At 37.5% G+C, this 16,097-nt stretch overlaps 1 protein-coding gene across 1 annotated transcript in view; it reads left to right on the top strand.

Moving 5' to 3' along the window:
• Positions 1 to 16,097, top strand: part of LOC139988722 (netrin-1) — a 111,679-nt gene that overhangs the window by 58,986 nt on the left and 36,596 nt on the right. The window contains exon 2 of the mRNA XM_072006416.1: positions 1,489 to 1,677. Coding sequence (XP_071862517.1) covers positions 1,489 to 1,677 — 189 coding nt within the window. The remainder of the gene's footprint in view (positions 1 to 1,488; positions 1,678 to 16,097) is intronic.

Below are 16,097 nucleotides of genomic sequence, written 5' to 3'. Positions count from 1 at the left end.
GGTTGTATACGAATAGTGCAAGAAGAATCGTTAAAATTGCAACTTCCCTACCGACTTTTCCCCGTTCGTCCTCTCCTCCTATTCTTCCTATTTGCTTGGTACCTCTCAATTATTCTGTTATTTTCAAGAAGTCACGAAGAACAACTGCGGAACGACGTGCTCGAGTAGAGGAAGCACGAGTCTTTTGGAGATATTTCTTGTTCGGTTCTCGAGAATTCAATGGACGGGTCGCTCTCGATATGACGACACCGCGCCGCGACGCGCGGGACATTTCCGGCGAATCGGGGAAAAGAAGAAAGCGAAGGAAAATTGTCAACGCATACGAGACAAGACACTCTCCATCTCGTTCACGACTCTTTCTCTGCTTCCAATGAATACGCTTGAAATTCACTATTACGATAAACACAAGAATATTTCTTCTCCGATTCGTTAACTTCTCAAGAAACGTGGTGACATTATTGTGACATTGCGTTCTCGGTATATTAATATTAAAACTGTATACATGCTTAAATTAAATGGAACTACGATTAATTCGTAATTTTTTGTAGAAATTGTAACTGCATATGTATATTTTTAAAGATTAGACTGATTTTATGTACTCTATGTATTTTATGTATGTGGTTAAACGTTTGTTTCTATTTACTCTACATATTTTTACACATCTAAGGTTTTCATAATAGATGCATAAATATTTGCAATCTACTTATTATTATGTAGTTTTTACTTTGTCCTATCAGAAATAGTCGTTAACCATAATCCTTTCTCTCGTGATTAAGGGAAACTTTGGTTACTGAGGGTTAAAGACACAAATTTGAATGTGCTATCCATTCTTCGCTGATATAATAATCGGTTTATCCTGCCATTTTTTCCCCTGATTGTATCGTACGTTTATCTACAAGTAGAAAACGTTCACATTTCGCAAAGCGAAGTGTTTCTACATATATCGATTTCATTTAAAGTGTGTTATACCTAGAGGTTATACCTCGTACCCTAACCTAGATAACATATAAAATACTGTTAATACATGATGCAGGTAGAATGTCCGAAAAAATTCATACACATGCTTTCCTTCTTTTTTTTTTTTATAACTTCATTTATTCTAATTCCAAGCTATATTCTAAATAATAAATTGTTGTTTTGTAACGCATAAATTATGTTTTCAACTAATTGATCGTGAAATAATGGAATCCTAGTGGAATAAATAGGGCACTTGAAGACATTTATTCCGACAAAATAGATCAACAATTGCACCATTTTTGTCAGTCTGCCGTTGACTTACCGTGTTTAATTCCTTTACCAAGATATTTGATATTACAGAAATATGGTCGGCATTTATTTACTCTTAGGGAGATTGCAAAATGAACGCGATTGCGTTGTTCCAATGTCCACTTAATTGTAATACGAGGTTAAACTGTTTCGGAAAGCAAAATTGCTTCAGCAAAATGGAAGGACCGGTTAGTCATCTAATCGGACGTGTATCTGTTTCAGAGTGCAACTGCAATCTCCACGCAAGAAAGTGCAGATTCAACATGGAACTATACAAGCTGTCGGGTCGTGTCAGCGGAGGCGTTTGTCTGCAGTGCCGGCATTTTACAGCAGGAAGACACTGTCACTATTGTCGGGAAGGTTACTACAGGGATCCGGCGAGACCGATCCAACATCGTAAAGCCTGCAAACGTAAGTACCCTCCGACAGCCATGGATCACTGCTAATTTAAAATAGCTTGTTCCCACTGATCTATTAATCGGGGATTATTTGTTGCAATCGTTTACATATTCCTGGCACGTTCGTTCACCTCCTACAAATTTTACGTTCTATGACCAGACATGTAAGAATTGATATTCTTACATGTATCAATACTGTATACTGTATATCAATAACATGTATACTGATGTATCAATGCAACATACACATTGATAGATCATCGTAGCAGGTTACACACTAATTTTTAAAAAGGTACAAGATAGTTCTCGGTATTAATAGAAACTAATTTAACACATAAATGTAAAAATGAGAATCCGAATGACAGCGAAATAGATATGCTTATATCTACGAAAAAATGTAATCACAGTAGAGTATTTTACTACAGTTTAAATACAGTATCTTACAATAATTTTAGTTGTAATTAATAATTATCTATAGAAAAAATCTACATTCAGATAGCCAATAACGTCCAAATCTCTTCTACTTTACCTTCGTCACGGCACAAATATTCTCTACATGGATCAGATACGATTCCATTCAGCTAAACTGTCAATCGGCACTGAAGTGTGCGTTCGTGTCACAAGCGGAATCCAATTATTAATCCGTTATTACTATTAATTTCATCTGTTTTCCGGTACTGTTACAAAGTGGCAACCAACCGAGCACTGCTCCTCTGCTCCAATCTCGAGACATTCAATCTATGTCGGTTTGTCTAGGGCCAGAATCCATTGCGGGGATAACGATCTCTGAACGCGAGAAAGCACATCGGAACGTATTCATGCTCGCACGGTGGTACATGGTGCATGGTGCATGGTGCATGGTGCACCATCGTGCATCCAATATGTACACGTTCACGTACTACATTCCATTCGTGTGATTGGAACACGCTGGATTTGTTGTCTAGTCCTCCGCGACTATGAACCTTCCCCCGCACTTACTAAATTAACAACCGACCATGATCAGCAGTATAGTCATGGTCATTTCAACCCGCAGATCCTAATACAGGGCTCGTCACAAGATCAATGTTTTAGAGAATGGCAGAACTCTCATTCTCAGCACTCTAGGTTACGTTGCTTTGTTTTCATACTTTTATCATTTCGTGGAACGTACTTGTCCGAACGGTAATTTATTTATACGATATCAAAGAATTTCATTACATCTGTACGCAAGAGATGTTTATAATTGTGCTATCTGATGACAAAAATTTTTATAAAACCGATCAATTTTCATTCGACGATAGTCAACATACAGAGATCATTTTTTATAATATCTATTCAAGTTATCGGCTTGAAGTAAAACAGTGAAAAAAATGTAACATACGTCGTTTTTGTTACGAGTATCTCGATTGTACTCTTCGTATAATACATATTTACATACGTATACGTATTCATAGATCAATTTCTCAGTTAGAAAGAAGTTGCAACCTATTAGAATACTTAAGCGCAGCATGCGTAGAATCGTAGAATCCATAGGGAGGAAGTTTCCTGGAATCAGAGCTTTGCAACGCATGTAATACGAATGCGATGAAATTTTTTCAATGATAATGTACCGGTATTATGGTTACGAGCGGTCGATTCAGCATACAGCGTTTCACGTTGTCATGTTCGACACTGCATTCCATTAACATTATAAAATTTAACGAACCTTAAACCAGTTACCGGCACGTTAATTAGCTCCTGAAAGGGGTTGGTTCTCGTTGTTTCACGGTAAATTTAATTCGCACCGAAAGCCCGAGGTTACGTTTCACAGGAGAGAAATGAAATGACGGCCGTGGTGCGTCCCACGCAATCCGCGTCGATGGTGGCTTCTTCGCTCTGGGGACTAATTTATGAAAGTTCTACCATCCTAAGACGAGTTTAAATCTCCTTTTCGTGCCGAGGGCTCGCGGTGAATGTCGTGTCTCGTTGTTATCTTAACGGCTGCCATGGCTGCTAACGAGAATACAGACTGTTCGTTATCTTCGCGGCAAGAGCACGCGCAAGCCCTTGGCCCGACACTTGTGTTTTATATGCGAGCCAGAGACACTGCCAACTGATTGTGTGCACAAGGAAGCCACGATTGCGCCATATCTAAAACCATGAGTTGTTAGTTCAAAACGCGTTTAATTACATTTAGCCTCTTTCCTCAGCCGTGTGTCTTTTCGTTCACTAGTTTTTAGAAAATAACAACTGTCTAAGCTATACAATAATTTCAGCTGTACACTTTTAGGAAAGCGTTCTCGAACGCGAATTTGGTAAAAATACGGAGGTAAGAAAAATCTTCCCGGGAAAAGGACAAATAAATAAAGGTAGGAGCAAGGAGTAAGATCGGTGGCACTTAGAGACGCAAACGGGCTGCCACGACTTCCCTCGGAAAGAATATATTTTAAAAGAGGGAAAAATGAAGTGCAGTCAAGAGGGGATGCATCTCCGAAAGGCATTCGCCCCTTTTTCCACGTGCTCCGTGGCGTCACGTCGTCGCAACGTTGCATCGAGTATTCGTGCCATTTCCACGGTTAGTGAACTCCAAATGGCTCCCACAGCGAGCCCTCTCAATTTTGCGCTGGTAGTTTCCAGCACATGGAAAATACGGCCCTGTCGACTGCTACGTACTGTGTCAGGTCAGGCAACCGCTGCTCGTTTAGAGATTTCCACCGCGACGAACGATGACGGCGACGACGACGAGCCTCGCGCTCGCTTTCTCTCTCTCGCTCTCCGACCTTCTCTCCCTTCCATATTGCGTTTTGTTCACCTCTTTTTGCTCTGTCCTGCCCTCCTCTCCCATCACCTTTTCCGTCTCCCCCTTCCCTTCGTTCTAACAGGCACACACTGAATTGCTCGGGAAATTTGTTGCCTCGTCAACGAACTAACAGCCGTATCTAATGTCGTTGTGAGGTGACCCGTGGATGCTTGCCCACCTCGTGCGAACGCACGGAATCTTTTAAAATTGTCAGCCCACCAAAACGTATTGCAGCCGAAGGAACTTTTAGCGTTCCGTTTACCACCTGGCTAAAGCTTCCAGGTCGGTTCACGATTTCGCGAACAGGAATTATGTGCGGTTTATCTCAATGAAGTGTTCGAATGATTTAGGTAAACCACTTGTTTTTGACAGCAATGCTACTAAACGCTAAGGCGTCCGAGTGATAAAGATTAATTAGAATAACATGGCATTGTTGTGCTTATATATTTTTATGTCTATTTTTGTAAATTTCTAAGTTGGTATGTAATAATGTCCGCTTTTGCATCAAATTCAATCTTTTCTTCGATTTATGGCTACCACAATATATGTTATTTAATTTAAAACAGTTAACATTTTGTAATATCTTATTTTACCTTCTCGACAGCAGCAGTTCTTAAGAATGTTATCGTCTAATTTTTTAACAAAATAATTTTATGTTTCCTGCCATTCTTTTTCTATTATTTTAAAAAGCTGATTTCAGATTTCTAGTCTCTTTTTTCTGACTTTCTCCAAATAATCTCCTATTTATTTTATCGCAATACTTTCGAAAACTAGGAAAGGAGAATAACTATAAACAATTAACATCGTGAAAAGAATACCTAGAGATTTTCATTTTCATATAACAGTATACAAACGAATTTTCCTAAGAATGAAATATATTCTTTAGTTGTTAATATAAAACTAGTAACAATAAAATTGTTTACGAAATATCCTAACGAAGAAACTGTATTTCATTAATACGTGTACTACAATAAGATGAAAAATAGTCGTAGACGATCTTTTTTCATTCTTTCGTTCTTTCCATTTTTCTTTCTTTCTCTCTCTCTCTCTCTCTCTCTCTCGCTTTTTTTCTTTTTTCTTTTTTTTTAGTTTTGATATGGCTCAGTACCGAATTGTCATGCTCCTCGTGAAACAGCCTGTATGTGCACACTGCACACATTGGCTGGTAATATTGGAGGCTTCCCCTGTTTGTATAATACGCGTGGCCATACCGGAACGATACGTTCCAACTGTATCCTACCCCAAAAGCTTCAGCCTGTGTTTATTTTACACCCTCCAGCAAGGGTTGCCTCTCAAACAGAATCGGTCACCGAGACATTCGTGGTCTCCCTTCAGGCAACCTTACTGGCCCTTTGTCAAGTCTCCAAGTAGTCATTCGCACCAAAATTTTCTAAATTATCAATTTTTTTTATCACAAAATCGTTTCGATTTTATAGGTAAAAAGGTAACGAATTTAGTCACATGTATTGATAGTTCCTCGAAAAATTTTTCGTTTGTACAAAGAAATAAATATACATATGATCTTTCTATCTTTTTAATTAAAATACGTTGATAATAAAACACCGTTTGGAATTATTTTTTTCACGCGACAAATTGTCAAATTACAAATTAAAAATATTCGCAAAACGTAATAAATATTTGTAATCAATACGTAATATAAATACAGAATTTTATGATGTAATATTTTCTGTTTATTTATTAAAGTTTCATTTTATTACTATCTCTGTGGGATTCACATTTTCTATCAACTACCGATGTTTTATTTTTTATCAGTTTCTACTTACGATTTCATGATACGATTCAACACACTGTGTACATAAAATTCAAATGTCGTTGATCTTTATGTCACATTCACATATACGTACGTCGATCAAAGGAAAAAATATGCATATTATTTTACACCGAAACTCTGACCTTGCTATTTTATTTTAATTAAATGTCAAAGCGAAATTGCAACGGTGCTAATATCATACTTTCCTAGCTCATCAGACTTGTCATCAGCTACTGGCGATGGTCTTAGCTCGAAGCTTGTGAAAACCACAGTATACAGACGAAAACGGTATAGTATCGTACACGTATACAGTAGTCGGAAGGTGCTTGAACCCGATATCAAGTGCAAAGCTTTCCTCGCATACTCAATACACGTAAGCATATTCATTATCCACCACTTAGTCAGGTCTTAAACCAGCGGTGCTTGCAGTGGGATCAGCACTATTAGTCTCTCACGCCCCCTCTTCCTCTTCCCTATTGACTCCCCTTACATCTTTTTTACCTCTATCTTTCAATGCCTTTTGCTATCATTTCTTTCTTCCAGTATTCTACCTCCTTTTCCTCCCACTCTTCAGGCATAGGTACTACCCCCTTTCTTTTCTTTCCAACCGATACTTTGTTCACTTGCTTTGTACTTCGGTTCCCATATTTTCCTTCTTTATTGTTCTTTCTTCTTATCCGTTCTTTCTAATATCTATATTATCTTCCATTTATACCAGGGTTTGTGTACCTTTGCCTGGCAATATTTACGCATGTATGCGTCGATCTATTATTTTACAAAAATGAGATAATTTGCAAATGCAAATAATTAATTGATAAGTATATGTTGATAAATTCTCCATATATTAAATAAAATGTTTCGAGATTTCGTAAATCTCTTCGAGAATTTGTGAAACTTCAATTTAACTTGTGGAAACATTTACAGTATATGTACATATTGAAATCAAATAACGATAAATACAACAAAATCTAATAATTCACATATTGATCGAGAGGTACGACATAGGAAGGAACACTTAACCTTATTAAACATTATAAGCCAGGTTTTTACCATGATATCGAGCATATGGAATTCTTTACAGTCTAAAATTCCAAACGAAATTATGAACTTAAAAGTTTTGACAATTCCCTAATAATTTTACGCATTTTAATATTAATGGATAGCTGTGTACATAACTATAAATATAACATTATACGCTATAGCTATAAACATAATCAATTAACAATAATGCACAAGTCCAAATATTTGTGCATATACTAATGTTAATGTTTTCCAAACTCTACGTAAAACAACATCTAGCACAGTTCATAAATATCTGATAATTTATTGAATATATTTAAAAACAAGTCTTGATTATCAACGGACGATCATTGACGCGATCCACGTGTTGAAAGTCTTGTTGACGTATTATGTATGGTATGACATATTTTTGTAATAACGGACATGTATTTCTTGCAGTTTTCTTTCTTGCATCGGTTAACTTGTTTCTTCCTGTGGAGAGTAGCAAAACGTACAGTAGGTATGATCGATCGTCTAGACGGGATAAAACGAGACAAAGAAATCAAGTGCACTCGAATCGGGCAGCCCTCGTTACCCTTTGTTCAGATAAATACACGATACGCATGTAATTACGCGCAAGCATCGAATTTCGTTTACGACCCATAAAAACGATTCTGTTTCCTTTGCTATAGAATATTTCAGCGTTTTTCCGAACGGAAATGAAATTAAAATGAATCGTGTTTATTCAACACATTAATCATAAAAGAATTTCGTTCTTCCCTAAAATACTCGATTGATCACTGATACAAAATTAAGCCCTACTCTTTATATCGACGTGTTTGTTTAATAAATAAATCAATAATAAGATATAATATAGATGGGTAGGCTCTTTATTTGCAAATTGAATATTAATTATCCGAATTAATGTAGGTATGTAGATATTATATATTAGCTTTTCGCTATTTTAGAATCAAAAAGCATTTGATCATTATTTTCAGTATACATATTACCTATCTACCTACCGCTTTGGTAATATTATATCCGATTTTATGTTCGATAACTGTAATATTAACATAGAAAGCAATTTTATTACTTTACTGCTATTATATTACTTTTGCCAAATTTCAGCACGCAACAACACGATTCTTAATATTTACCTTCGTAGTGCGTTCAAGTATTTTTCTTAAAACTTACTTTTAACGCTGGCTAAGGTTCTTGTATTTATTGTACTCAACGAAATAATTATAAAAAGAATATTCGAAGAGTTGTGCTTGTGTCAAACAATATAAATATTGCTTTTATATTGTTTGTACTTTTTAATACTTTCTTTGATCGCACTGTTTGCAATAAAATTATTTAACTACTATTTATTATTTGATAATATCGAGTTTCTATCAGCTTTTGATCAATGACAACAACTTGACTTCAAGGTAAATGGATAAGCTATTAACTAAAGTCGGCACTGGTAAATATTTGTACAAATTATGCTGGGATAGGATTTTCAGAGGTTTAGGAGGCTGCAGCCCCGTGCCACATCGCGCCACATTGCGTCATAAATGATCTCCCTAATCAGATTGAACCAATTATCCAATCTTGACAGGGGACTAAAACGAAATACACCGACGCAATACAAGATTTCGCATAATCGTAGACTTCAGGAAAAACTATCGAACGAATTAGTATTTGAATAAGATCAAAATCCTAAGCCCAATATCAATTTTGAAGGAAGATATCTTTTTAATAAAATTAAAGAAATACTTTGGCTAATAATAGCATTAAATACTTGGACGTTTTCTGGTCTTAACCCTCATTAATCGTTGGATTATAGGTGAATTTAGGATATATATTGTTAATTTATATTATTACTACTATTAGTCTGTTAGCTTTATCCTGTATCTTACGCAAAAAAGACACACTAATTTAAATTAAATTCAAATATTCTAAAACTCTTGTGAATCACCTACGAATCAACGATATTAAAAATTAACGATATATATATAACATACTATTTCTTTTTATATTTTTTTTACATTTCTTGCAACACAACACGATATCCGTTCTTTGATTAAAGGATGTGTAAATTCGTATACTTTATGCAGGATTACAGAATTTCACAGCATCTTTCTCAATAATGACAATATTGATGGAAAAATTTCACTTGACGTATGGTTCCACTCAATTTCTCTTTTGGACGATTTACCTATCCTTCTCACGACCATCGTGACGCGTCAAATAGAAAGAAAAACGTTTAGCAATTTCAGCCTGAACCAATGTACGAGAGATATTTCGGTTGACAACAGCTTTCCAGCTTCTATGTTATCATTTTTTCGACAAGCGGTATTAATTATAAACAATGGAACGTTTATGCGGATCGTAGATAAGATTGACAGTGAAAAGTTAGAGAATGGATTAACTGGAATGAACCATGGCTCGGTACACGATCCAAGGATTAATAGAAAGCTAGCTAACGCGCGATAACATTCTCTTTAATCACCGTAATGTAATCCTATCTATCACTTGAGGCAAGCCCGATCGTTCCTTATAAATTTGAACGTAAGTACACCTTTCACCTTGGTTCCTTTCCTAACGCAACGATCGGCCGATTGCGCAACGCGAGGACGAGGTTAACGTAAAAAGGGAAGAAGAAAAAGATAGAGGAGGGGGAAGATACACGGAGAAGAGAAAGAGAAGAATCGGGAGAATGTTCGCTTTATACACCTGGCAACAAGACATTCGGCCGGATGTAACCTTCGCGGTGTGTAACATTGGCAAAAGGAAGATAAAATCATAGAGAGGACGCGCAAAGGGTCGAGAAAAAGAAGAGAAAGGTAGCGAGATACAAGGGGAGTACGGAGTACAGAGTACCTGCAGCCGAGGTGCAACTTGCAGACTCACCTTTGTTTGAACACGCAGGACTCTTGTTTCTTCTCTTCCCTCTTCTTCTTTCCTCTTCTCTTCTTTCTTCTTTTCTCTCGCTCTTTCTCCCTTTCTCTTCTTCTCTGGGTACCTTTCGAGCTGCTCCATTCCTCCCTAACTGGCTGCATGCTTCTATGTTCTCGCGAGGCCGCGGCCAGTGCGCGCGCGAGTTTACGCGCGTACCCCGAGGGTTACGCGCGATTTATGTGTGCGTCTGTATGCACGTTGAAATTTATACGCGTGGTATACACTCGGTGTCAGAGATACTTCTCTATCTGAAAAGCGTCTCCCGACCTGCTGCGCCGCCGACTAAGTATCGCCACGTCAGCTATTTTCGTTCTCCAAAAGAAAATCTTAAAGACTAAGACAGCCAACCACTGGCTCGACCAGCGGCTACTGACGACCGCGGTCATCGATCGTCGACTTTTGATGTTCTTTCTTTTTTTTAACGCTCCGACGTTACACCGACCTTACCTGTACACTTTGAATTCAATTTAAGAGCTTCAAGATATTCACACCCGATAAATGCGCGCGCATTCGAAAATTTGATTGCGAGTTTTGCTTTCGAGGTTCATTTCCATATCGTCTATTCATCGAAGAATGAAACGGACTTTTTAAATGTATACTACCATGGAATGACGTTGCATTCAAAAGAGATATAAAACAAAGGTGTTGGTACCCGATGGAAACTATTTTTCTCGGAAACAAGCTAAAAAATTATAGAAGAGTTCTTACTAAAATTTTTCTCTTTGCTTCAAGTGTATCGTATACATACTTAACTCTTTTGTCTTATTTAACACTTCGAGGATCATATTCTCTGACAAGCATATAGCCTGAATTCCCGCGTATGTTTGGAATGATTGAAAAGATTGATTTTCACGGTCGCTCGGAAAGTTTGTTCTGATTTACATTTCGATTTGATATGCATTTATTGAATTATATAAGTGCCAGTTTATTCCACAACCTTTCCCCATCTTTCTCGCAACTTGAATATTTCATCCTTCCAGAACCTTCCAGGTTTTTCAGCGAAAAATTTTTCGATATGGTTTTTTATTTCGACCACAGAGTTAAAAATCGGAACGAACTTTTCGAGTAGCATTTAACAAGTGTAATATTTTATTAAAAATCAATGAACACATTTAAAGATACTTCTAGTAAAGTTTTTTAATATGATATGCTTGAAAACAATTTCCCCGAAGGAAAGGTACTAAGCAAAATTTATTATTTTACTAAATTCCTTCAAATTGGAACGAACTTTCCGAGCAACCAATATTATATCTAATATATTGATACCGTTCCGTATTATTCAAGCATGTAACGTAAAAACACCTTCATAACATTTCGTTTACAGCATCTATTGCTTTTTTTTACTTATTTTTTTATGTTATTTAACGCATTCGCGTCTTCAGTCCGCAAAGTGCTAATTCTGCCAATATACTTACTAACAAAACAAGAACCTAATGATATAAAGGCGACTAAACGAAGATGATGCGTAAAATGTTACGCATACCTTGTAAAATAAAATGATACACTAAATGATGTAATAAAATGATATAAATGGTATAAAGAGAAAGATGAAATTGTTCTTTCGCATTTCGAAGCAATAGTATGCGAGATTATACCAAAGAGGTTGCGATGATATTTAATAAACAACATAGAACTTGAAACTATACTTTGCGAAATTATTTCTACATCCCCCACATTGCTTTCTTTGATTTTCCTCTAAGTAGAGTTTTAATTAAAATTACAAATTTTCTGTTATATATAACAATTTATATTAGAAAACAAAATTGTGAATTTGGTGTTTTACATTGTTACTTTACTATTAAAAGCATGAAGAACTTTATTTATTTAAAAAAGAACAGTATAGTCAATTTTGGGAACGTCTGTCATCAATATCTCACGTGTTGTCATTGGATAACTGTTTCTGTTTTTTCAAATCGCATGAAAATTAACATCACCGAACTGGGTCACACAACGAAATTGTTGCCGAATTTAATTTATATTAGTAGTCCCGTTGCCGACAACATTATTCGAATAACGGACTTTTTATCATACTCATATCATACGAATTAAAGGAACGGCCAAATAAACTTAACTCGTCACTCAATCAATTATGTTCATGTAAAGTTCACGTAGAAACGCGATGAACATATACACGTATTGCGATGCAAAGAAATCCTCGAATAGTAATAAGCGAGGAAAATAATTCTAATACAAAGAAATAAGTTATCTCAGTTCCCGCTTTCCTCTTACTAACGAAGTGACATCAACTCCACTTCTATGAAGCTCGATGTCGACCTATCGGTGTTGACATTTCGAAACGCATTATGGCTTAGCGACACATCTTCCGTATAGGATATTTGTCTCTTGATGTATTCAACCGACGCGGCGCGACGCGTTCATCCATGCCACAAGCATATCTCGCTAACTCGAGAGCACTTGGCCGACCGATACAGCCACTTCTACTCTACTCGTCATTAACACCTCGCAAAAAAAGCAGGATTGCCGGGAACAGTACGGAGAGAAGTTGCAATTTCGCGCACGTTTATGTATCCTTTTTCTCTCTCTATCGTTCACTATCAGTCTCTTTTCTTCAACCTTTTCCCTCGGCAATCTTTCCTCTCTGTCTCTGTCTTTCGCTTTCGGTTTTTTTGTCCGCTCTCTAGGCGATTGCGCGAGTACGCGCAACACCCGTACGGACATGCACTTACGCGATGCAGGTACGCGTAATTGCGCGCATAATTTAAGGGCGCGCCACGGCACGAATATATGACCCACGGTGAACGCAGCACAAATCGAGAATACACTGCACCGTACGTCCGGCTAAAGGGGGGTCAAGAAATGCGGTTCTCCGGGTGAAACCGGCACTTTAAGAAAACCGATCCGTCCATTCATCGAGAAACGATTAAATTGATAGCTCGCCACCACGCGAGCAACTGACGCTGCTCTGTTCCGCTGCGTGCTGTGCCGCGCCGGGCCGCATGTTTCTTCTTCGGAGCTGTTCTTTCCCTTGCCTGAAAAAATTCTTCCTCTGAAATGTTAATGACAACCACCACTGCCCCGACAATTTTTTTTTTTTTTTTTCAAACAGCAACTTATCTGATCGTATCGTTGCGTCGGTCTCAGCCGGCGACGACGAGAAACAACGCATCTATATGTATGTATATACTCAATACTTTTCTGTTTTCACTGCTTTCGTGCGAAGGAAATAAAGTCTGCTTGTAGTTGCAGACTATGCTTTACTTTCGCATAATATTAGAGAGTGACGATAGAAGGAGGCACGTAATTTTCCAGTAGCCAAGGGTAAACACATTTCAACATAACAACATGATAAAAAAATTAAGTGCGAATCCTATTACTGTATTTAACGAATGATGATACAAAACGAGATTGAGTGGAATGAACTTTTTTGCTATATAATTCTTTTATATGCAATCATTGATTCGCTTCATATCCTTTTATTCGAAACATCAAAACGTCATGTTTGTTTCTCGATATAAACCACGCTACACATGCAATTTCAATTCGTTATGGTTTCAGATGTTATAATCGTAACATGTTACCGATTAAATGTTCTTGTTACAGAACTATTGTACGTGACACGAAGTCGTAACTTAAGAATAATTAAGGGAACGATACTGCATGCAAATATGTAGCAGCTGGGGTTAACCTCTTAATAGCTTACGTTACTCCCAGTTTAAACGCATTTAAACTTTAAGGACTTGATGTATGTACTATGCGAAAGCGTGTTACCCTTTAAGCGCGAAACCAACAAATTTAACTCTTCATGGGAGTTACAGATATAGAACGTTTCAATAACTTACGCGTGTCAAGATCGTACAATTGAAACTTTATTTATTTTCTGATTCGGTCGACAAATCGTTTGTTTAAAAATATTGAGATTCAATTGTTATTATGATTAATTAACGGGTCTAAGTGATTTTTAAACTATTTCTCTGCCAAACGAAGCTAGTATTCGATCGAATGAAACATTTAATAATGTGAAGAAAAGTAGCTTTTGTACTCTAACAATATTTTAATATCCTTGGTCAATGGCAAAATTATAGAGAAAAAGTTACAAGAAAAAAAGCTATGAACTATCGAAAATGATGAACAATCTACTACTTACGTCACATCACTTATCTACCTCACATCATATCTTACTCTTTTATTTTTATCTTCAGAGAAAAGAATTTCTTTCCGTAGTGAATAATTCTTTATTTTCAATATCGTGACTAATCATGAGTCTTCTGTCCCAGTCCTAGATGTCACGTCGGTGCCGTTGAACTTTTATTTCAATCGTGAGAGTGTCGGAATCATATAGGTGGAGGTTCAGGAAGCCACTTTGGATCAATTAGCGCGCAACAAAAAGGAAGGTAAAAAGAAGGATTCGGATCCTGGCTCGTACGAATGAAGACGTCATCGGCCGCATAGTTTTGATTGGACGCGTATAGAATGACTGGAATACGAGACTTTGATGTGTGAGAAGGGTTCGGGAAGGTCTCGCCCGTCTCCTGTCGTCAGTCATATCACCGGTTCGCTACGCAGGTGAAAGATGGAGGGAACCTGTAATAAATGTATTGAAGGTGTAATAGGGCGAAACTCGATAGCCAAGGAACCTGCTATGGTATCTATGGCATCGCGTGGCAAATTGTCATCCTGGTCGAAAAAGGTGACCATAGGGGTGATAAAATTTTCTCGCACTCTCTGGTCCAATATTACACCGCTGTCTACTTACATCAAATTCTTATTTTTGTTTGTAAAAGTAAGTAAAGTTCGAGAGTAGGGTACTACTAATGGAGATAGAGACACTTCACTTATTAAAAGATCGCGCAAATATAAGAGCAGCATCGTTGATCAATTCTTGCGAATATCAATCGGAATCAGTTCTCTATAGGTATACATTAATTGTATGAAATAATTGTATAACATTATTATTGTTATTAAAAGCGACGATCATAGTGCAACGTTATTATTTATTCTGTGAAATTTTATTATGATCTATTCAATAAGTTCAGTCATTTCTATTCGATAAGTATCTTTCAAATGTGAATAAACCACTTCTATATAAAATATTTGAAGAAGCTCATCTACCCTCCACTTGCGCAACGTGCATCGAAAAATAAAACCTCATCGTATCTAACCACGCCCAACTATCGTCCATTGAAAATGAATTGAAAATTCTCGCAGGCTCTCCAAATAGCATCACGTTTCCTAATGTCCCTTTACATCGCTGCGCAGATTTGCACGGTAGTAGGTACGCATTGCGACCGTGAAAATACTTGAGAGTGATACCAGATTTATAGAGGGATAACCGACCGGGTGTTGGGTTTCAATTAAATATGATCGATGAAGAAATCGTTTCGATGCGCGACGAAACAACGCACACATGGCCTGTACTAGATTCCCTAGGAATTTCGCGAGGAGTTACTGACGAAATCAACGTGCGCCCATAACGTTGCTAGAACGAACAGATAAAAGCAGGCGCCTACTATAAATATTTTCGCAAACTCGCAGTCTAGTTGAACCGTTATTTGTTTGTACGTAGCCGCGTGCACTATTCCCTGTGGACGTATCTACGGGAAGAGAACACAGACTTGCACTCGGTCTCCCGTGTCTCCCGTGTCTCCCTGAACGCGTGTAACGCACGCCAGTCTGCGCTAAGGAGATTTGAAACGATCCTCGGGAATCGTTGCGGCGCGGCGCGGCATTGTGTTTAGGTTGAACAGTGATTTACGATCAGCGAAGTTCGATCCGTGTTTCGTTACACATAGGTACGCGCGCAGTACATGCTACATGCACGAGCTCGCATGTTTTATCGGTTTCTCGGACTTTTTGTCTTTCGCACAGCTACGTATACTCTAGACTGTGCACAATTCCGAGATTACGCCGTTATCAACAAAGTCTCTAAACCCTAAGTGCTAAGACACTACATTCTTTCCGAATTCTTGCGCATTTTACAGCGACGAAACGATCGCGTGAAACC

Source organism: Bombus fervidus, chromosome 7 (genome assembly GCF_041682495.2).
Source record: "Bombus fervidus isolate BK054 chromosome 7, iyBomFerv1, whole genome shotgun sequence".
Lineage (NCBI taxonomy): Eukaryota > Metazoa > Arthropoda > Insecta > Hymenoptera > Apidae > Bombus > Bombus fervidus.
This window is presented reverse-complemented; position numbering and strand designations above follow the sequence as displayed.